The following is a 24,413-nucleotide window of genomic DNA, read 5'->3' as shown; positions in this document are numbered from 1 at the left end:
TGGACATTTCTCATGGATATGTACCAAAGGCTTGTATAAAAATAAACTCCTGTTCTTGTGGATACAACATTTCTTAACAAGCTGAGGAACCAGTTTGATTTTTAATAATTACTATTTTTACCTAGTTTCCTGACACTTAATGAGATATTCACGTGCTATTAAATTCTTTATTTAGACAGCATTAAAGCAAGCAAGTTAGAAAAGCAAGTCAGTTTCAATCTGCTTTTATCTTACATCATGTACAGCTTGCTTCCAAGGAAATCAGAACCTGGCCAAGTGTGCACATTAGTTACATTCCAGGAGAATAGTTAAGTCCTAAGATCCCGCCACCTCTCTCTAGCATATTGATTTTTGTACACAAGTTAGCTGCTCACCTACTTCCTCTTTCCTCTCAGCTCCTGACTGAGCTTCTCTTATCATGCCTGCATAATCACAATCCTCTGGAACTTTGTATCAGCAGGTTCGAGAGCAGATGTTCTAGTTATTGCTTTCACTTTCCTGAGCTGTGTGCTTGTTCAAATGCACTGTTCTCTATATGCAAATTTAGTGATTCATACTTATGTTTTGTTAAAAAATGGGATTGGATTCCATCAGAAGAAAGTAAGAAGACTTCTCTCAAATATTAGAGAACCTTCAGGAATGAATGCCACAAGAAGCTATTAACACAAAGTATTCGGCTACATGTTTGATTTTTAATTAGCAGAATTTTTCAACTAGTTATCACTACACAGTTATCTTCTGCTTCAGTTCTAGAGAAATTACAGTGTATATTGAGTTTCTATGTTGAAATCAAGAACCTGGTTATCAGTCTTTCTAAATGATTGGAAACCAGGTTAAATGAGTTTTACTGTGTACTGCAGAGTTGCTTGATGGTCTGTTAAAGTCTTCAAGAGTTAGCGCTTTTCTGTTTGATCGATAATATTGTCCTGCTGGTAAATGAATAAGATGCCGCCTTTGCCTGTACATAGTGATTGAGGTATATTGTTCCAAGTACTGCTCATATAAGAGGGTGGTGGCCTATTGTTGCACAGGGGCCCACTGGAGGATTCTCCTGTGGACCAGTCCAAGCCTGGTTACAGCTATGAAAAATACTGATTGCTCTTCATAGAAACGTTGTTAAAGTGAACAGTTAATGGTTAGCAAGATTACTTTGTGTCAAATTAATTACTGAATTTTTTTCCTCCGTAGATTTCTAATGGGAGACTTATCAGATTCTGAAAGTGATATTTTTGATCAATCAAAGGAATATGATTTTCGTTGTTGTGAGGAGCAGCAGAAAGCATTCAGCCATGGTACAGAACTTATTCCATGGTATGTGTTATCGATTAGAGCCGATGTCTACCAATTTCTACTCCAAGGAGTAACAGTCATCCGCTATGACCAGGAGACGCACATTTCTGTTCGCTGTTTTCTCCAGCTTCAGCCAGACAATAGTACTCTCACTTGGACAAAGCCTTCCACCACTTGTCTTGCAAGTAATAAAAATAAGTTGTGTGCCTCAGGTAGCGCTGCCGAGATGAAATTTCAGTTTCTAAGTAATGCTGGAATGAACGGACTAATAGAAGGCTTCTTGGACTTGTTCTCGGTGAAGGCTGTTTACATGGGGCATCCGGGCATTGATATGCACACTGTGTGTGTTCAAAACAAACTATGTAACATGAACCTGGAGGAAAATGGAGTCACGCTGCTTTATGGACTTAACACTACTGAGAACAAGTTGCTGCATTTTGTAGCACCCAAATACACGGCTAAGACCATGTATGATGGATTGCTGGAGCTAACCAACGCTGTAAGGAAGATGAAACACTTTCCTGATCAAAGGCTGCAGTGGCTGAGGAAGCAGTATGTTAGTCTTTACCAGGTAAATCCTGTCTCTTCCATTCATTTTAGACAAAATATTAGTTTATCACATAAAAGGTAGATAACGGCTTCATTATACCGCATATATCACCAATAACAGAATTGATGATTTTAAAGGGAGCCGGTCACCAGAAAACACCTGCAGATATGGAGTTAATCTGCAGGTTAATAGCGTTTCTAACTAACTTTATCCTCACCGGCAGCGTTTGGTTTCAGTCACCGGGGAAGTGCCAGCACTGGTTCAGTCATAGCTCTAAATATATAGAGATGTGGCTGTAACCGCGCATCCAGCCCTGACTGACAGCCGGTCCTAATGCAGAGCCAGTGTCAGTCAGGGCCGGGGGCGCAGTTACAGCCGCTGCTCTCTATACTCAGAGCGGTGACTGAACCAGCACCGGTGCCGTCCCTGTGACTCGAACCAAATAAAGTTTAAGATTAACCCCATATCTGCAGGTTAATAGCATTTTCTTCTGATGACGGGTTCCCTTTAAAGGGGTTTTCCCATGAACTAACATTAATTTTAATCAATAGATTTTGGAATAATAATAAGTAAAACAATTGGATGTGTTTAAAATGTTCCTGTGCTGAGATAATCTTAGAAATGTGCCCCTGCTGTGTACTGTGTACTGTGATACTCACCTCTCCGGCGGCCCCTGGACCTTACCGCCGTAACCGGGAGCCTCCGTTCCTAAGAATGGGCGCGTGAAGGACCTGCGATGACGTCGCAGCTTGTGATTGGTCGCGTGAGCGGTCACATGAGCGCTCACGCGACCAATCAGAAGCCGCGACGTCATCGAAGGCCCTTCACGCGCTCATTCTTAGGAACGGAGGCTGCCGGTTACAGCGGTAAGATCCAGGGGCCGCCGGAGAGGTGAGTATATTCATATTTTTTATTTTAATTCTTTATTTTACACATGAATATGGTTCCGATACCGATTCACAAAAGTATCGGAACTCTGTATCGGAATTCCGATACCGCAAGTATCGGCCGATACTTGCGGTATCGGAATGCTCAACACTATATATGAATATGATGCTCCAAAATTGCTATTTCATGGATAATACAAGTATTCGTTAATCCAGAAATGTCCGGAGAGCTGACCTGTTACCAGATAATATATATGTATGTAGCGGTTATAATTGTTAGTTTATACTAGATGCATCTTATTGTTTAGAAATGTTTTACTAGCAATTTTGTAGCTATTTTCTCGATTTAGACTGCAGATATTCACGACTCCATAAAGATAACTTGGCAAAATTCCTAAATAGACAAAAAAAGGTATTCTATAACAATGGCACAAAGGCTGTAGTTTTCTACTCATATTTTACACAAAGATTTAAACACGAAACTAAGCATGTAAAAACATCCAGTGGTGGAAAGTACATTGGTCGTAGACTAGATTCTAAAATTGGCTGTTACTGTATGTATGTATGTGTATGCATGTATATATATATATATATATATATATATATATATATACACCCTGGTTTTTAGTGACCATAGATTTTGAGTTGGATTTTCTTATAATAATAATCTTTATTTTTATATAGCGCTAACATATTCCACAGCGCTTTACAGTTTGCACACATTATCATCGCTGTCCCCGATGGGGCTCACAATTTAAATTCCATATCAGTATGTCTTTGGAATGTGGGAGGAAACCGGAGAACCCGGAGGAAACCCACGCAAACACGGAGAGAACATACAAACTCTTTGCAGATGTTGTCCAGAGTGGGATTAGAACCCAGGACTCCAGCGCTGCAAGGCTGCTGAGGCCCCTGGCATATACATACTTGCATGGTTTGTGGTCAAGAGCCCAAGGTCCAAAACCAATCTGACAGCGAAACGCGGGTCGGGGTTTGGGTGCTGACGTTTTAGTACTGGGTAAGATGATTTTCTGACTCTTGACCACAAACCATGCACCCCTGGGCATTAGTATAGACATAGGAATAGTATAATGACTGATGTCACTTTTCGCTTACAACAGGGGTTATTGTAATGTGACTCCCTGAGTTCAACCAGCAAGTCCTCATCTTACCATTACTAAGTTTGTTACTGTGAATTGAGCTATACTTTGTACTAAACGCCACCACTTTTTGTGGTGTCCTTAATAGCACATGGTTTTATCTATGTTCATTATTGTGTCAACAAAGATTTTTGTACATATTTTTTTTAAAACTCCATCTGTCCTCCTTTTTGAGATACGATGTTTTTGGAGTAATATGTAATCAATTGCGTCACTTTTGGCACACTATCTAAATAGGAGTCTGGGTTTTGTTGTATTGTCCTGGAATTTTTTTAACCATGACAACCATGCCCATCAGTCTTCAATCAGACACTCCTAATTCATGAGTAAAAAGCTGGATTAGTGGGGTGCACCTGTGTGCGCCTTGCCACAAATCCTAATCCAGACCCTGTTGCAGTAAAATTTGTGGCCACCTCATGAATTTGATGAATGGTGGACACCATGCCCTGTCCTGCCACAACTCCACCCACTTTATAACAAAATTCTGTGACTTTTCTAAGCTTTTTACTCCAGAATACCGGCATAAATGCATTGATGCATCCCGCCCATTATGGCACATACCCCTACAGTAATAAAATCCATAACAGGTAAAATGGCGCATTTGTTAATGAACATGTGGAATGAAGGGAAGCTGGCGGAGTACTCGCAGGGTTACAATGTTTCTACTGTTCCCCTTCTGTGTCAGTAGGATTTCTTAGAAAATGGATAGTATGAATTCATTATTATTTCCTATAAATGACCACATAGCAGGAAGTGCACTTCAGTCCTATGGTAATGGAGGCCACCATGATTTTCACTACATCCTAATCAACATCAAGAATTGTTTGTAAACTGCTCGTTGCATGGGGAAGAAATAATGACTGAGATGATATAACAAAGTATAGTAATGTCAGCCATGAAACACAATATGCTAAGAATTAAATCTTTGCAGCTTTTTTCATATACTGATGACACTGGAATGTGATAGATAAAAAGCTGTTATCTTAGATAAAGACGTTCTTTCCTAATGCATTGTCCACATTCTTCTTCCAATTATGTAAATGTAGGAGGACGGTAGATTTGAAGGTCCGACATTGGCACAAGCTATTGAGCTGTTCGGAGGAAGACGCTGGAGCGCAAAAAATACAAGCACGGGGACACTAACTAAGAGCACGGAGAAACCCAACGTGCAGCGCAACAATACGCTGGGGATCACGGCAGCCAAGAAAAAGAAGAAAGTACTTATGAGGGTAGAACATTGTGCTGTTTCATCCTGTTCTGCTGTGCTTCATTGTTCTTTTTCATCCTCCTTTTTGGTTTTCAATATGGTTTCAAAAACTTTTTTCATATATTTAAAGGAGTATTCTCATCTTTAAGATCCTATCTTAATATGTAGTAGGTGTAATAATATTAATATTAGCAAATACTTCCAGTTAGAAATGTATAATAGTTCTTCTGATTCGCTAGGTTGCTTACCACATGTGCAGGCATTTCAGTAGCTTAGGTATTGATGATTCCAACCACTGTCACTATGTGAGCGGTTGTACCCATGGATACCTAAGCTACTGCAATGCCCTATACATGGGGTAAGCCACATAGCGAATCAGAAGAACTATACTACATTTCTCATTGAAGGTATATGCTAATATTATTATTATTACGCATACTACATATTTGGATAAGATTTTGTAGATGGGCATACCCCTTTTAACTTTGTTTCATGCTCCTACACTAAGCATATTCAATGGTTAAGTTTCTAATTTTTAAGAATTTTTCTTACAATGAAAATATTGATTTATTTCTATATGTCTTTATAGCGAGTCTGTGATAAGAGGAAGAATGGCATTCCTAGATAATAGGTGCACAAGTAGAGTCCCAAACCTTATAATGTAAAGATGAACTTGGCACTCGAGTGGTAGATACAGAAAAGAAGGCTTTAATGCAGGTATGACAGTACAGGTGTGTTAACACAGACGTTTCGGTCTGCTTGGACCTTCATCAGAGTCCACGCTGTAGTAATAACCGGTGTAGTGGACGCAGTGTCCAAATACTGGAAGCCGTAGAGAAGGTGTTCCTGGAAAGCACAGTATGGTGCTAGCGGCACGAACGCGGAATCCACCACTTGTGTGTGGAGTGTGCCTCTGAACAAGCAGTAGATTCTGCGTTCGTGCCGCTTGCACTGTACTGTGCTTTCCAGGAACACCTTCTCTACGGCCTCCACTATTTGGACACTGCGTCCACTACACCGGTTATTACTACAGCGTGTACTCTGATGAAGGTCCATGCAGACCGAAACGTCTGTGTTATAACTAGAGATGAGCAAATTTGCTCGGGTCAGGGCTTATTCGGCACGCTATAGCGCTTACTGAATAAGCTGCAGAGGGAATCCGGCATTCCGCATCGCTTCGGCTGATCAGCTGTTTGGCTACGCATCGGCTGTGTGACAGTCACAACACATGTATGGAGAGCCCAACACACAGGCTCACCATGCATGTGCTGTGACTGTGACACCTGTACTGTCATACCTGCATTAAAGCCTTCTTTTTGGTATCTACCACTTGATTGCAAAGTTCATCTTTACTTTATAGGGAGTCTGTCAGGCCAATATGATAGTATTAACTAGGCACATAGCCTTGTAAGGGATATGGCCCATTTACAATCGGAGTTTTAATGCCTCGTGCACATTAACTAATATTGGCAAATCCACCGATATTGATAAGTCTAATGTGTATGGAAACCACTGACTCTTCCCCTAAGGCCTCTTTCACACATCAGTGTCTCTGGCTCATGTGGTGACAGTTTTCACACATACCAGAGACACTGACACACGTAGACACATTCAAATGAATGGGTCTGCTCACATGTCAGTATGTTTCCCTGGACCGTGTTTCCATGTGTCCCACACGTAGACATGTCTGTTTTTGTGCAACTGGTCAATGGGTCTGTGTAGACATGTACCGCACACGGATACCGTCCGTGTGACGCATCAGTATCACACGGACAGCCGCTGGGGAAGGAGTTTTACAGTAAGCGCTGTTCCCCGGCGGCTGGTGCTGAAGCCGGCTCTCATCTTTCTCCTCTGCTCGCGCTGATCGCCGGCAGAGCAAGGGAGAATGATGACAGCCGGCTTCAGCACCAGCCGCTGGAGAACAGCGCTTACTGTAATGCTTCTTCCCCGCCGGCCGCCGTGTGGTACTGATGCCGCACGTAATACGGACACGGATATCTCCAGTACCATTTTTTCCGGTACTGGAAATATTAGGACATGTGAAACCGGCCTAACAGATGGTCTTAGAGGAGATAAGGATCCCACATGTCTGATTTTGGGCTCACTATCCTTTTGTTCCTTGTAAGATAAGCTGCCACTAGAGTAGATTGGCCTCAACTCTCCTACAGGACCGTGTATAGGGGAGTCAGGGGAGATCGGCCAAACAAGTATGTGGAAGGTGCACTGATCTGTTTGGCTGTGCCAGGGGTGCACTGTGCTTGGTTTGAACAGTCATTTTGTGCTGACATGCTGCCTTTAATGCCTTTTTTTCTTTGGCGAATGTCCAAGTAGCTCTTTCAGAGGATGAAGCTTCTTGTAAACTTCCTACTCCACTTATGTTGCACTCTGAGGTTTCCTACACAGTTCTTGCAGCCGTGTGAATATTTGCAATTTGCGTTTAGTTAGGCTGTCTCCATGTCCGCTCAGCGAGCCAATGACCAGTTCCCTGTGTATGCTGATGGAGATTAATATGATAAGCTGCCCCTGCCCTGCGCCCTCTGACTCACGGGAAGGTATATGGCACTTCTCATCTGTTTGTCACAGGACTATTTTCATCGCAGTCACAACACCGTATACACTTTTCACTCACTACAGCCAAAGTTTACAGAGTATAATGTTTCATATACTTGATATATTGAGATGATAAATGCCCAGTTACAAGATTTAGTATCTCCTGAGAGTAGGAAAATAATATCTGAGACTACATTTATATTGACGCCACCGATGCTGCCCTAATACATTAATTTTCTGGATTATTTTCCATTTTCAGGCTGACATCACTATGCTTGATCCATAAAGTTTTTCCTTAAAGGGAACATGGTATCTGATCGTATGACCACAGAATTAGCTGGGAAAACTGATATATTAGATATATAACTTGTATGTTATTCATTGTAATCCCTTTTTATTCCGGATTTAGAAGTGAAAGTGTTGGTCCCAATCAGTGACCCATTGATCCTTATGCAGTCCCAGGCAAGAAAGTTTGTCAGTCACTGACTAGGACGGCCCCGTGACTGCTAATTCCTAGAATAAGCCGGGATATAGGCAAATATACAAGCTAGAATAAATCTTTTCCAGCAAACCTATATTCAATGTGCCTTTTAAAAAAACTTAAGATGGAGTTTCCTTTAAAATCTTCACACATTTAGACCATGTCCACACTGTCCACACATTTTCCTTAACATGTAAATGGCTGAACATATACTCTAAACATTGCCGGATTTAGTTGAACATTTCCACCATGACAGTATTAATTTTAATGTGCAGTTGTCCTGGTCGAGTGTAGTAACCATCATGGCTTGGTGAGTGCAGGGCAAACATTCGGGCTTTTATTGACCTAGAAGTTTTAGATCTCGCATACTTTGTGGACTGATTTAAGAGAAATTGTTTCTCAAATTCTCCACCAGGGTGAAAGTGGAGATGCTGCTGATGATGAGATGGCAACGAGGAAAAGTAAAAGCCTCAAAGAACCTCGTAGCAGGAGTGGTTCAGATCCTCCGGAAATTGATGAACAGGAAGAGCAAGGTCCGAAATGTTTGTTGTTTTTTTTTTCTACCTGGTGTGTGTAGAGCACAGTTTATAAATAAGAACACTATAATAATGGACAAGACCATATACAAATGGAGTTCTTGTCATCTATACTAATAACATTGCACAGCCAGGTGCCTGCGAGGCTGGGTGCATCCTATAGAAATAGGACAGGTGCCTACCAGGACGGGTGCATCCTATAGTAATAGGACAGGTGCCTGCCAGGCTGGGTGCATCCTATAGTAATAGGACAGGTGCCTGCCAGGGCGGGTGCATCCTATAGTAATAGGAAAGGTGCCTGCCAGGACGGGTGCATCCTATAGTAATAGGACAGGTGTCTGCCAGGGCGGGTGCATCCTATAGTAATAGGACAGGTGTCTGCCAGGACGGGTGCATCCTATAGTAATAGGACAGGTGCCTGCCAGGATGGGTGCATCCTATAGTAATAGGACAGGTGCCTGCCAGGACGTGTGCATCCTATAGTAATAGGACAGGTGCCTGCCAGGCTGGGTGCATCCTATAGTAATAGGACAGGTGCCTGCCAGGACGGGTGCATCCTATAGAAATAGAACAGGTGCCTACCAGGACGTGTGCATCCTATAGTAATAGGACAGGTGCCTGCCAGGCTGGGTGCATCCTATAGTAATAGGACAGGTGCCTGCCAGGACGTGTGCATCCTATAGTAATAGGACAGGTGCCTGCCAGGCTGGGTGCATCCTATAGTAATAGGACAGGTGCCTGCCAGGACGGGTGCATCCTATAGTAATAGGACAGGTGTCTGCCAGGGCGGGTGCATCCTATAGTAATAGGACAGGTGTCTGCCAGGACGGGTGCATCCTATAGTAATAGGACAGGTGCCTGCCAGGACGGGTGCATCCTATAGAAATAGAACAGGTGCCTACCAGGACGTGTGCATCCTATAGTAATAGGACAGGTGCCTGCCAGGACGGGTGCATCCTATAGTCATAGGACAGGTGTCTGCCAGGACGGGTGCATCCTATAGAAATAAGACAGGTGCCTGCCAGGACGGGTGCATCCTATAGAAATAGAACAGGTGCCTGCGAGGCTGGGTGCATCCTATAGTAATAGGACAGGTGCCTGCCAGGACGGGTGCATCCTATAGTAATAGGACAGGTGCCTGCCAGGACGGGTGCATCCTATAGTAATAGGACAGGTGCCTGCCAGGCTGGGTGCATCCTATAGTAATAGTACAGGTGCCTGCCAGGACGGGTGCATCCTATAGTAATAGGACAGGTGCCTGCCAGGACGGGTGCATCCTATAGTAATAGGACAGGTGCCTGCCAGGCTGGGTGCATCCTATAGTAATAGTACAGGTGTCTGCCAGGCTGGGTGCATCCTATAGTAATAGGACAGGTGCCTGCCAGGACGGGTGCATCCTATAGTAATAGGACAGGTGCCTGCCAGGATGGGTGCATCCTATAGTAATAGGACAGGTGCCTGCCAGGCTGGGTGCATCCTATAGTAATAGGACAGGTGCCTGCCAGGACGTGTGCATCCTATAGTAATAGGACAGGTGCCTGCCAGGACGGGTGCATCCTATAGTAATAGGACAGGTGTCTGCCAGGACGTGTGCATCCTATAGTAAGAGGACAGGTGCCTGCCAGGATGGGTGCATCCTATAGTAATAGGACAGGTGCATGCCAGGACGTGTGCATCCTATAGTAATAGGACAGGTGCCTGCCAGGACGGGTGCATCCTATAGTAATAGGACAGGTGCATGCCAGGACGGGTGCATCCTATAGTAATAGGACAGGTGCCTGCCAGGACGGGTGCATCCTATAGTAATAGGACAGGTGTCTGCCAGGACGTGTGCATCCTATAGTAAGAGGACAGGTGCCTGCCAGGATGGGTGCATCCTATAGTAATAGGACAGGTGCATGCCAGGACGTGTGCATCCTACAGTAATAGGACAGGTGCCTGCCAGGACGGGTGCATCCTATAGTAATAGGACAGGTGCATGCCAGGACGGGTGCATCCTATAGTAATAGGACAGGTGCCTGCCAGGACGGGTGCATCCTATAGTAATAGGACAGGTGCCTGCCAGGCTGGGTGCATCCTATAGTAATAGTACAGGTGCCTGCCAGGACGGGTGCATCCTATAGTAATAGGACAGGTGCCTGCCAGGACGGGTGCATCCTATAGTAATAGGACAGGTGCCTGCCAGGCTGGGTGCATCCTATAGTAATAGTACAGGTGTCTGCCAGGCTGGGTGCATCCTATAGTAATAGGACAGGTGCCTGCCAGGACGGGTGCATCCTATAGTAATAGGACAGGTGCCTGCCAGGATGGGTGCATCCTATAGTAATAGGACAGGTGCCTGCCAGGCTGGGTGCATCCTATAGTAATAGGACAGGTGCCTGCCAGGACGTGTGCATCCTATAGTAATAGGACAGGTGCCTGCCAGGACGGGTGCATCCTATAGTAATAGGACAGGTGTCTGCCAGGACGTGTGCATCCTATAGTAAGAGGACAGGTGCCTGCCAGGATGGGTGCATCCTATAGTAATAGGACAGGTGCATGCCAGGACGTGTGCATCCTATAGTAATAGGACAGGTGCCTGCCAGGACGGGTGCATCCTATAGTAATAGGACAGGTGCATGCCAGGACGGGTGCATCCTATAGTAATAGGACAGGTGCCTGCCAGGACGGGTGCATCCTATAGTAATAGGACAGGTGTCTGCCAGGACGTGTGCATCCTATAGTAAGAGGACAGGTGCCTGCCAGGATGGGTGCATCCTATAGTAATAGGACAGGTGCATGCCAGGACGTGTGCATCCTATAGTAATAGGACAGGTGCCTGCCAGGACGGGTGCATCCTATAGTAATAGGACAGGTGCCTGCCAGGCTGGGTGCATCCTATAGTAATAGGACAGGTGCCTGCCAGGCTGGGTGCATCCTACAGTAATAGGACAGGTGTCTGCCAGGACAGGTGCATCCTATAGTAATAGGACAGGTGCCTGCCAGGACGGGTGCATCCTATAGTAATAGGACAGGTGCCTGCCAGGACGGGTGCATCCTATAGAAATAGGACAGGTGCCTGCCAGGACGGGTGCATCCTATAGTAATAGGACAGGCGCCTGCCAGGGCGGGTGCATCCTATAGAAATAGAACAGGTGCCTGCCAGGACGGGTGCATCCTATAGTAATAGGACAGGTGTCTGCCAGGACGGGTGCATCCTATAGTAATAGGACAGGTGCCTGCCAGGACGTGTGCATCCTATAGTAATAGGACAGGTGTCTGCCAGGACGGGTGCATCCTATAGTAATAGGACAGGTGCCTGCCAGGCTGGGTGCATCCTATAGTAATAGGACAGGTGTCTGCCAGGGCGGGTGCATCCTATAGTAATAGGACAGGTGTCTGCCAGGACGGGTGCATCCTATAGTAATAGGACAGGTGCCTGCCAGGGCGGGTGCATCCTATAGTAATAGGACAGGTGTCTGCCAGGACGGGTGCATCCTATAGTAATAGGACTGCCAGGGCGGGTGCATCCTACTGTAATAGGACAGGCGCCTGCCAGGGCGGGTGCATCCTATAGTAATAGGACAGGTGCCTGCCAGGACGGGTGCATCCTATAGTAATAGGACAGGTCCCTGCCAGGACGGGTGCATCCTATAGTAATAGGACAGGTGTCTGCCAGGACGGGTGCATCCTATAGTAATAGGACTGCCAGGGCGGGTGCATCCTATAGTAATAGGACAGGTGCCTGCCAGGACGGGTGCATCCTATAGTAATAGGACAGGTGCCTGCCAGGACGGGTGCATCCTACAGTAATAGGACAGGTGCCTGCCAGGACGGGTGCATCCTATAGTAACAGTACAGGTGCCTGCCAGGACGGGTGCATCCTATAGTAATAGGACAGGTGCCTGCCAGGACGGGTGCATCCTATAGTAATAGGACAGGTGCCTGCCAGGACGGGTGCATCCTACAGTAATAGGACAGGTGCCTGCCAGGACGGGTGCATCCTATAGTAACAGTACAGGTGCCTGCCAGGACGGGTGCATCCTATAGTAATAGGTCAGATGTCTGCCAGGCCATGTGCATTTTCAGCAGGCATTAATGAGTATAATGCATGCATTCAATTCTATTGAATAGGAAATCTGCTTTCACACTGCGCTTTGTCCTTTGTTTGTTGGTCCTGTCAGGGCTTACATCTGAATCCCCCAGCAAACCAGGATATGTGCGTATACGCCGACGCGGCCATTAATTATAATGGTGTCGACGGAGTCTATGTGTGCTCTGTCATTTTTGGGAGTATAGAGTATACACCTGCTGGAGGCAAACACTTGGACGTAATAGACTGCAGCTAAGTGTCCACCTCCAGAAGGCGTATATGCCAGAAAATAATGAACGACAGAGCACACGTTGACTCCATCGGCACCATTCTAGTCCATAGGTGCAGCACATATCCTGTTTTGTGAGAGGTTCGGACGTAAGCCCCAACGAGATCAATTAACATGGCGAAGAACACAGTGTGGAAAAAAATAAAAGCTAGAATGCTGATGCGAACAAAGCATTTCGAGTTAATTTTTTAAAATTTTGAGGCATTGATGTATCCATGTACTCATGTATAGTCCGTTCTATGACACGGACTATTGTATTAATAGGATTGGTAAAGAATTGTAAAGCAAGTGGATTGAAAAATGTGATGGACGTTGTCGCTGCTGGCACTTTACCCAATTGAATGGAAATAAATTGATTCTAAATAAGTTATTTAAATGTGGAATTTTTTTGATTTTGTTGATTGTATAGTTAGGTGTTTTATGTTCGTTTTGATTTTTCTGTGTCTTTTTTTTTTTTTGGTCACTGACAGATCAGAATAGTGTATCTGCTCACACCATTCCTTCAAGAAGAGCTCATTCAGTGTCTGCTTCCGGATCTCCAAATCTAGTCCCTGGGCCAACAACGCCTATCAGACCTGCATCCTCACCTATATTGCCCAGCTGCAACAAACCCCCATCTGCGTAAGTTTTATCACCTTATTTCACCCTTTGGGTGGAAAATAACTGAATTATGTTTTATACTTTGTTCATATTTACTGCACAAAATGGATTTCCCCAGCTCATTGGTTGTAAATCTCTTACATTTCTGAAATAGCTGTAAAATCATCAGAGGATTTTTATTTAAGCCCCTTCTTGGCAGTAAATTGTCTTACCTTGCGCCTGCTTAATTGTTCTGCCAAAATTCCCATCCAGTTGTATACTTTAGATCGTAAATCAAGAAATTAAACTTCATTAAAGTGTCTTAATTTACTGGAAGATTGTTTAAATGCACAAACTGGCGGCCATTTCTCTGCAATAAAATGAACATAATTCTCTTCCATTTTATTCCAGCACATGGAGCAGTTCAAGTTGGCACGGACGAGTTAAGGGGGGGATGAAAGGCTTTCAATCATTTATGCTTTCTGACAGCAACATGAACTTTGTTGAGTTTGTAGAACTTTTTAAATCTTTCAGGTAAGATCAAAAAAAATATATATATACATCAGTTCTTCTTAGAGTGGTGAGGAGCTTACAATTTCTACCATTTGATTTTCTGTGTTTTCAGTGTACGAAGCCGCAAAGACCTCAAAGACATTTTTGATATCTATGCCGTTGTTTGCAGTCGTTCGGGTTCTGAGCCGATTCCACTTTACACTAATCTGACAATTGATGAGAACGTCTGCGGTGTTCAGCCAGATTTAGGTTTGTATGTTGGAGTAATGTCAAAGCCTATATTTACTGGGTATTTGGGGATTTCATTTAAAATAGTTCATGATAAAAAAAATGTTTTCAAAAATAAGAAATGTTCTCATGATCGTTTGGATCCTTAATTTTCAGGGGTCTTCCCATCTGCATGACAGCATTTTGCTAGGACATGGCATGACATAATACAACATACATAGCGTACTTACCATCATTTCTGTTGAGGAAACGTAGAGGTTTAGGTCCAGTTCATTAACCTCACCCAGGAATGCTCTGACTTTTTTTTGGTAACGCCATTGGTCCACCCTAGAAGGCCAGTTTTCTGGTAGTGTTTACATTAACCACCTTTTGGTCTAAGTTGCCCACTCCAAACTTGTCAGGATTGTTTCTGAAAATGTCTGACAGTTGCAGTATATTTGGGACAGTTGGCCGGCATACATAAAGATACTTGGGGATCTGATCTCTTGGACACCTTAAGAGTAATCACCCTTGTACAGAAAAAAAACCCATGAGGAGGACAATGTGCTGTGGCCACTTCATTCTCACACTGGTGGGAGTTCCAAGGGTTAGACCACCAGCGCTAATCATGTAAAGGGATATTCTAGCGCTATTCAATCACTCACTAGTATATCAATCCCCATTTAAATTTTAGTATGTGTTCATGCCATAAAACAAAGTATTTATCATTTACATATAAAACAGAGGACCCTATAGTGAAGATAAAAATGGGCCACCAGATCTTGTTACCCAGGATGTTTGTGTCTCCTTTACATTTTTAATGACCTTTTGGGCCAATAATCAATTCACTTTTTTTGAAAAATACATTTCTTTTGGATAGGGAAAACTAGGACCATTGATAATGAGGACTGGTTGAACTGGGCAGTGTTTTTCAGTTAAAGGGCCCCATAACATCTGGTGTGGACACCGTTGACTTGACCTTGCATACAGGTCACCATGGGTGGCAGGAATACTTCTTGTAAGCGATTTCAAAATTAGTTTCCTCAAAAGAATCAGGCATTGAGCCATCATAAGGATGTAGGACATGTATGGGCCACCTGCGCACCCTCCGAAATAATATGCTGCTGTCTTAATGAGATGAATTCATGTACATGTCTGGCATACATACTGAGGCTTTCTGGCCTTACAGCTTATTTGTGTGCACATTAGTCTTAAGAGATGGTTATTTTGTCTGTTCTGGATTTTTCTTCATATTCTAGATTTACTGACCAGGAATGTGTCAGACTTGGGGTTGTTCATCCGGAGTAGGCAACAGTTGTCTGAAAACCAGAGACAAATTTCTGATGCTATTGCTGCTGCCAGCATTGTGACCAATGGCACTGGAGTGGAAAGCACGTCCCTTGGAATATTTGGGATGGGAATTCTGCAGTTTAATGACTACTTGGTCAATTGCCAAGGCGAGCACTACAGTTATGATGAAGTCCTCAGCATTATTCAGGTTAGACCTTTTTTTGCAGTACATATTGCTATATTGCAATTTCGGAACAGATGACTGGAATTGAATATTTATGTATTGTAAAGTTTAATAACTAATTCATTTTTTGTTTCTATTTTTCTTAAGAAATTTGAGCCAAGCATTACCATGCGGCAGCAAGGACTAATGTCATTTGAAGGGTTTGCAAGGTATGCGTTATGGTGTTCTCTTCCCTTCAGTCTTGTTTTTATCTAATTTTACTAGATTTTGTAGCGCTTAGGATACTTTCCTACGGTATTTGCAGTTTCAGTTTGATGAAACATAAAATGAATCCACTGGCTCCCATTTACCTGATGGCAGCCAATATAGGGTCCTTTTGGCCTCTTTCGGACTGCTATACATTGGTGTACCTTTATGTCGGTCTGCTTTGCTATTCCATACAGAGGCTTTCCTTTATTCTTGTCCTTTTGTTGATATTTTAAAAAATAGAAATGTGAACAATTTATTAAGGCTAAATTCCCTCTGAGTTTTTGATGTTGCAGATTTTCTGCATTAGGTTACTTTTTTTTATTGCTTTTGTGAGTGCATTTTTTTACTTACATTTTTGACACTGTGGTTTTTGTCTCTATGGTATGTCATGCTTTCATTAAAGCTCCTTTGTTTTGTCAAAACTGTTCATAAAGTCATGTGCGGATTAGATGCATTGTGCACGTTTACAGGTCTCCATAGAACTGTATGAGCACCAACCGTCATCTCGTATCTCAGTAATGGGATAGTCTGTACTCACAGATGACAGATCTTACTCATGCATTCTGAATTTTGAGAATGACTGATAAGTCCAGGAGGAGAAAAAAGCGCAGATTTCTCCAATAGATTATGATACAAAGTTTCTTCTTTTTTTCCGATTCTTTTAAGTTATGAAAAGAAATTAAAATGACAGTTCCGCCTTAAACATCTGTCAGTGATTGTAATCTGATCTATCTGCGTATTTTAGATATCTGATGGATAAAGACAACTTTGCATCCAGGAACGATGAGTCCCAGATCAACGAGGATGACCTGCATTTTCCTCTGTCATATTACTTCATTGAATCTTCTCACAATACATACCTTACTGGTCATCAGCTGAAGGGTGAATCCTCTGTGGAGCTTTATAGTCAGGTATGGGAGATATTCCTGTTTATTCTGTACCCGGCTCCAGTAATTATATGATATTCTTCTTTACAGATGGATGCTCGGAGGTGTAGTTGTGTGCACATGTATTTACTGTGATGCTTTCTGTTATTAGCTAGATAGTAAGCCATCAATTTCTTATTGCGTGTTACTTGGTTCTTGAAGCAGTTTTTATTTGTATTAGCTCTTAGATAGGTGTACTATGAAACCTATATTAAATACTAGGCAAAAATGTAATGGATTTCAAGTGGATTTCTTCTACTCTGTGTTGGGTCACAATTGAACGTGTAGAGTCCTTACCCTAATTCCCAAATATTCCTATTCTCCCTGGTTCATCTCCGTACTTTAACGTAAAATGTCTCACATTTGACATTTGCCAAGTTGTCCAAAGAGTTAGCGTTAAAGCCCCCATACACATTAGATGAGTCATCAGAACCTGTTGATTTTGACAAGACCGGTCAAACATCTGTTGGGTAAGGGGGCTTCCAGATAGGCGATCTTGGGGGGGAGAAGGATGAGACCACTGGAATTTCAATTGCTGATCCTAATGTTTTCTAGGGGAGCCATGCCAGAGGAGTCTGGTTGTAGCTTTCTCTTCTCTCCCTGTGGAAAACACTTGTCCCAGCCCGAGCGTCCATTTGTTTGATAGAGTCGGGAGAGATGGCTGTCGGCCGGACAAAAGTTCAACCAAAAGTTATCTCACTTGTATGACTAGTGTCTGTCCCTGTTGTAACATGGAAATCATTATCAAGCTGGTGTTGAAGGCCTCTTGTTAGTACCTTGAGTGCATAATGGTGTCTTGCTTTGGATGTCCCTTTTGTGCCGAAAGGTTCTTCTATACTATATACTGCTGCCTTTTCTGGAAGGCACGGTTTTATGGGATTGCGGCTCCCTTCGCTTGATATTATATTTCTTTGGATGTGATCAGATATTTTTCTGTGCTATCTATCTGTTCATATACAGATTGGTAAAATTGTGGTAAATTTCTGCGCTGCTGAATCATTAGAATTGCAGAATTATTAGTACATGTGGTTTGATTATTCTACGCGTTTCAGAGTTCAAGACTCCTTCATCAGGAGCACACCACAGGATGTGGATGTTCCTGTGGTGTTTCCTGATGGAGTCTTGAACTCGGAAACGCCTAGAGTAATAAAGCCACATGTACTAATAATTCTGCAATTCTAGTGATTCAGCAGCTCAGAAATTCACCACAGTTTTCCCAATCTGTATCTAACGGCTGGACCTTCCTGGACTCCTGGATCTGCTGCAGCGAATCCTTTCAGTGCTTCAGCTCAGCTACCTTTTAACCTCAGACAGATAAGACACTATTTGCACTCTTTCCTTCAACAGTTTTCATCTATCTGTTCAGGTAATTTTTCTATGAAACACAAGGGGTTCATATGCACTGCAGATATAGGTAAAAAAAAAACCTAAACAGTGAATATAAATTGCAAAGTTTCTAGATGTTATATTAAATAACTACCGTATATCACCAACTTTTATTGAAGATTCCCTTTTATTAAATATTAATCTCACCCTTTTCATCCCCAAACATAGTGTCATTCTGGCCACTACTGTACATTTTTCGTGTTCTATTTCCGTCTGCCAGGGTCATTATGGTATGCTTTGGGCATATACCTTTTTAACTGTAATTAGAGGCATTCTGCAAACATTTCCTGCATTGTAGAACTGTTAAAAAATATAACACGGGAGACTATATGCGCCAAATGCCAATACCTCCTATTAGCGGTATACCTTGGGAAATCCTCTACCATATATCTCCAATGGAAGAGTCCAATGTGGTTTGAATAAAGGGGAATGGAGGAGTTGATATCCGCTAAACAGAAGCATAGACTTTTAGATGCATTTTGCCACAAAGTATCATTGTCCCAAAAAGGTTTCCTGCTTTGCAGAATTTTATTCTTATTTTTAACATTTTTATTGCTGCTTGATATTATACACAGAGTGCTAACAATTACTTTATAAAGGGTAAGCAGCTTGAAATATGTTTTAAATATCATATGGCTTTCTACCTTCTATTTCTTCCAGCACATGTTCATCATCTTTGATGCAGAATCTTATTTTTACATTATAGTTCTGATGAAATAACTAAAGAATAAATATCCCAGCATCCGGAATTATGCTTTTTATTTTAGCCTTCCAGTTTTGTGTAAGGCGTAAAATGGCTCATTTTGTTTTTTGACCTATTGATATAAAATGAAGATTAAAATGGGAAGCCTAGCTCTTGCATGGCCATGTATTTGTTACTTTTAGAAGGCTGTGAATTGGCACATGTGTATAATGAGACAGGTTCTGCACTAAGAAATGTATTTGACAACATTAAAACGCCTCTTTAAGGTGCTTTTACAAGGATGCAGAAGTGTGGAATTAGATTGCTGGGATGGAGATGACGGCATGCCCATCATTTATCATGGTCACACGCTTACAACTAAAATCCCCTTTAAGGTAAGATCAAGTGACAGTAAGTAATACAGTTTATTTCAGGTAATTAAATGAAAAGTGCTACAGAATATGTTGGCGCTATATAAATAAAATGATTATTATAGGTAGAGATTATTGTATTGTATTTTATGGCCACCTGAAGAGACGAAGCCACCAGAGCAATAAGCGGAGGAGGACATGACTTTGGGAGGGGTGGATCCTTAACTCCTGCAGTTTTTGTTTGTATAGCAGTGCAGATTGTAAGTGATGTTGCTTTAAGACGAAGGTTCCCAGTATGTCTGTGCCTGGTGTGTCCCTGTGAGGAGGTGGGGGCTTATATAGAGGACGTAAATCTGTCTCTCTACCTTTTTCTTTCACTGGAGGAAACTGAGGAAACATCTCTATTTTCTGTACAATTTCCGATTATTATAAAACCATGGCCATAATGAAACGAACACTGTTGTTTTGGGTCCATTTTGGAGTGGACATGAACAAATTATTACAGATCCCACTAACCTACACTGGATGTTGTTAGGTTTCCATTTGTATTCCAATATTTTTTTTATATCAAATATAGCTTTGCAAATTAAACTATTCTAGTAGATACCAAAAACTCAGAATGACTGGTATATCACAAGTTTGAATATAGTAAAAGTCGGGAATCATGATGTATGAAGAAATTCTGATGCTCCAGCATGCTCAAGGTCTTGGCGTTGTGCTAAATTAGTAAACAGAATCCGTCATCAGGTTTTTCCTATATAATCTGAGAGCAGCAGCATGTAGAGGCTAAGACCCTGATTCCAGCAATGTGTCACTTGCTGGATTGCATGCTGTCATTTTGATAAAATTACTGGGTTATATGCTGCAAATCTACCAGTTCTCTGAATGCGTAGTTGGGTATAACCCCGTCCATACCACTGATTGGCAGATTTCTGTGTACACTCTGCATAGGCAGGAAGCTGGCAATCAGTAGTGAAGGCATAAGACATTGATTTTATTGGAAAAAGCAACCAGAAGCCCAGTAAGTGACACATCGCTGGAATCATGCTCTCAGCCCCTACATCATGCTGCTCTCAGATGACATAGCAAAAAACACCTGACAGATTCCCTTTAAGTGCTTGAATCAGCTTTTTTCCTTACATAAATCCTAAGAGTTTTGTGATCTACAATGCCTGTAGACTAATCTTCACTTCCACACATATGCTTTTGTACTTTTTGTTACCAGGATGTCATAGAGGCTATTGATCGCAACGCCTTCGTCAACTCTGAAATGCCTATTGTGCTGTCCATAGAGAATCATTGTTCTTTACCGCAGCAACGCAAGATGGCTGACATATTCAAGGTGATCATGTATTCAATTACTGCATTTACTTTTGTTAATGTTACATAGGGGGGCACGATTGTCACTAAATACTGTAAATAATCTGTCTTAGACGGTCTTTGGAGAAAAGCTGGTGGCAAAGTTTCTGTTTGAAAGTGACTTTTCGGACGATCCAATGCTCCCCTCTCCGTGGCAATTAAGGAATAAAGTGCTGCTGAAAAACAAGAAACTTAAAGCGCATCAAACACCGGTGGATATTCTAAAACAGAAGGTAAGGGTCTGCTTTGTGGCAAGCTGCAAAAGAGAGACTTGGGCTACTACTGGACATTTTATCTTTTTTTTCACCCTCGATTAGGTTAACTATAATTAAAGTAAAAAAGAAATAGTTGACAAAAACTTTAAGAATATCTGTGATATTTTTTTTTCGAAAGAAGGAGCTTATAGACATGATCGTGGTCGTCATTGTCAGCATTTTATAGAATTGCTGTAAAATGCTGAGATTTTTGGATTGGCTGTCCAGAAAAATAATAAAACCCCAGATAGAAAGAATGTAGAGGGTTGTCTAGAAGGGATACAACTTTCTTAAAGGAAAAGAAAATTGTTGGAAAATATGGAAACCAGGAAATGAAGAGGGGCGATGGACTGGAAGGCAAAGGAGGGAAAAGAGTTGTTTTGTTTTGTATAAAGGTTCTCCAGGCTGTCTTATTTTTTTCGCTATTATTATTATTATTTTTTTTGCTATATTATCTGCCTCACTTTTAGGCCGGGGTCACACTTGTGAGTGCAATGCGGGAAACTGGTAAGAGTCTCTAGCATCAATACCCGGCACTGCCGCCGGCACTCGTGACCGGAGTGTGCGGCTGCATGTATTTCTATGCAGCTGAACGCTCCAGTACCAAATGCCGGCGGCAGTGCCGGGTATTGATGTGAGAGACTCTTGCGAGTTTCCCGCTTTGCACTCACAAGTGTGACCCCGGCCTTAAACTCCCATATCAATTTCTTATCTAATTTTTTTTTTTTCTTACTTGGACTTTTTTTTTCTCCAGTTGCTCCAAATCTCTACTATAATTTTATTATTTTATTTTCCCTAATTATTTTTTTTATCTGGACTGTGTTCTAAGCAGTAGCCTTGGATTAATTCACACAATATGGGTACCAATGCCAGACTTGCATCCCCTTGTGAAGATTCAGCCTTACTTCGAAGAAGGGGATGGTATTCACACATTAATATTGGTTTTCACTCTTAGCTCTTTACTGCAGACTTTTACACATACGCTATTTCAAGTTTCGGTTGTTGTTTTTTTTTTTGTTTTTTTTTTAAAGCTTGATTCCATAGTCCCTTGTTAGTAAGGTCCGTGTAGTTATACATTTGTTGCTCCGCATTTACAATTTTCACTTATTTTTCCTTGATGACAGCATATAAAAATCAGTGTTACTTGTAGTTTACACTATAAAGCTGGTTTATTGCCCGGAGGAGGTGTGCAATAAAGGGTTAAATGCGATATCTCACTTTGCCAGATATTAAGATTTGCTAAAGTGCAGTGAACCTTAAATGAAACCACATATACTGTCTATCTATACGGCTTATTGAAAGTATAATGCCAGATATTCTAGAAGTATTTCCAGCACTGTTTATGGAGCTTGCAGTACAAGGACACCATTCTAGACGCCATTTACATTTATGAACAGTCTGATATATAAATATTTAGAGGTCGTGTATTTGTTTTTTTCTGATACCTGAGACACATCCTAAGAGATTAGTAATTTACAGGTAGATGTAAAATCTCTATGGGGTTTGGCATCATTTCACCCCGCACTCTTCTTTCAGGCACATCAGCTCGCCAACATGCAGGCACAAGCCAGCAACGGTAACCAATTGATGAATACCAGCGCCAACAACGAAGAGGAAGATGATGACGAAGATGATTATGATTATGACTATGAATCACTTTCGGATGGTGAGCGTGCATATTTATCATAAGCTTTACTGTACTTCTTGGGATTTAGATTCCTAACATTTAAGGACACCATTGCCGTTTTGCGATTTCATTCACTGTCTACCCTGATCCAGCAAAACATTTTGAGTCACCGGCCATTATCTATGGATTTATGTCCTTACCAAGCTATAGATTACAAAAGTAGACATAATGGCCCCAATTCGTCAGGACTGCCGTTTTGCATGCTGGTCTTGATGAGGGGACGTGTCGGAGTCCGATGCTTCTAACTCATTAAAATGTGCTGTTAATGAGTCAAGACTTAGTGATGAGCAAGTGTACTCATTGCTCAGGTGATCTCCGAGTATTTTTTAGTGTTCGGACATTACGTTTTCATCACCGCAGCTGAATGATTTACAGCTACTAGCCAGCTTGATTACATGTGCGGATTCCCTAGCAAGCAGGCAACCTCCACATGTACTCAGCCTGGCTAATAGCTGTAAATCATTCAGCTGAGGCGATGAAAACTTAATCTCCGAACACTAACAACTACTCTGAGATCACCCGAGCAACGAGTATACTCGCTCATCTCTAGTCAAGAGCATCTGACAAGTGGCGTGCACCTCCACCTGCGCTTGGCCACAAATCCTACTCCAGTCACTAATTTGTGCTATAACACAGACCGCCACTCATGAATTTAATGAGAGGGGATTGCTACGCACCTGTCCCACCCCCACTTTCTCGGAGGTGGGTGAAAATAATGTGAAAAGGCCAAAAGTCGTTAAATTTTAATGCCAAGTTTTTGTGACTTTTCAAAGATTTTTACACCAGAATTCTGGCTTAAAAGCTTTGATGAATGGATCCTGAAAGTGCATGTGTTACATGTAACTCATAGGCTGCTTCTAACATAATGGCACATGCAATTATTCTAAGAATTCTATCAAGATGATCCTAAATTCAAGAGGCTTTGTCTATATAGAAAGTCATATTAATGCTTATTATATCAAGGCTGGTTTACTAGAAGTGTATTTCTTTAGTAGGATTTCTAATGCTTGACTTTAGAAGAATTCACTTTCTTTATTATGGACCCTGTTGTGTAAATGTTGCCACTATGTTACGTAGAAGTAAAAAGGAAAAATGACACAACTGGAATCTTATGAAAAACATATCAGACGGTTTGAGTTCTGCAATGCTCCTCGCACTTGAGAGCACATAGCCAAAGCCGTCATCTAGTACTGGCCTCGTATCTACATGTTGACAAGCAATATAAATCATGAATATACCATACATTTGTGTGCGTGCTACTGAATATCAAATGTCATTCTTGAGTCTTCGATGATTTTTCGGGTGCACTGAATGATCCTTTTCGTCACTAATACACTAATGGGCCTGCACGGATCACCCCCTCTTCTAGCGTCTATTTCCATTTTTCAGATTTAGCCAGTAACCTCTTCTTGTCTCATTATGTTTTTTCTCTGAATGATAATGACTGGTATTGCCTGATAATTTATCATTTCCTTTTCTGATTGCCTGTTTGACTCTCTTCCTGTAGCTGATGGCCTTAATGCTTCCCCTGCGCCTAACAGCCAGGAAGGTAAAAGCCATGTGAATGGATGTTCTGACTGCATGGATTTAGAACTCCTCTCGTGTTAATTAACCAAGTGCTCGGTTATGGAAAGCTTTGTCCATATGTGCTCACAGTGTCTGTGATCATCATTCTTTTTCTCCATATTGCATTTTGTGGTGTTT

General features: G+C 42.2%; 1 protein-coding gene across 3 annotated transcripts in view; it reads left to right on the top strand.

Annotated features, from left to right (window-relative positions):
• Window positions 1-24,413, top strand: part of PLCE1 (phospholipase C epsilon 1) — a 328,150-nt gene that overhangs the window by 239,177 nt on the left and 64,560 nt on the right. Inside the window, exons 8-21 of one of the 3 annotated variants that reach the window (XM_077258972.1) lie at window positions 1,189-1,861; window positions 4,934-5,104; window positions 8,541-8,658; window positions 13,493-13,643; window positions 14,013-14,135; window positions 14,227-14,363; window positions 15,581-15,819; window positions 15,943-16,004; window positions 16,790-16,955; window positions 19,326-19,433; window positions 20,635-20,751; window positions 20,843-21,001; window positions 22,559-22,688; window positions 24,217-24,258. In XM_077258972.1, the coding sequence (XP_077115087.1) occupies window positions 1,189-1,861; window positions 4,934-5,104; window positions 8,541-8,658; window positions 13,493-13,643; window positions 14,013-14,135; window positions 14,227-14,363; window positions 15,581-15,819; window positions 15,943-16,004; window positions 16,790-16,955; window positions 19,326-19,433; window positions 20,635-20,751; window positions 20,843-21,001; window positions 22,559-22,688; window positions 24,217-24,258 (2,396 nt within the window). Of the gene's footprint in view, window positions 1-1,188; window positions 1,862-4,933; window positions 5,117-8,540; window positions 8,659-13,492; window positions 13,644-14,012; window positions 14,136-14,226; window positions 14,364-15,580; window positions 15,820-15,942; window positions 16,005-16,789; window positions 16,956-19,325; window positions 19,434-20,634; window positions 20,752-20,842; window positions 21,002-22,558; window positions 22,689-24,216; window positions 24,259-24,413 lie in introns of all 3 variants that reach the window. The other 2 variants (XM_077258971.1, XM_077258973.1) reach the window with 2 other exon arrangements.

Source organism: Ranitomeya variabilis, chromosome 4, assembly GCF_051348905.1.
Source record: "Ranitomeya variabilis isolate aRanVar5 chromosome 4, aRanVar5.hap1, whole genome shotgun sequence".
Classification (NCBI taxonomy): Eukaryota; Metazoa; Chordata; class Amphibia; order Anura; family Dendrobatidae; genus Ranitomeya; species Ranitomeya variabilis.
This window is presented reverse-complemented; position numbering and strand designations above follow the sequence as displayed.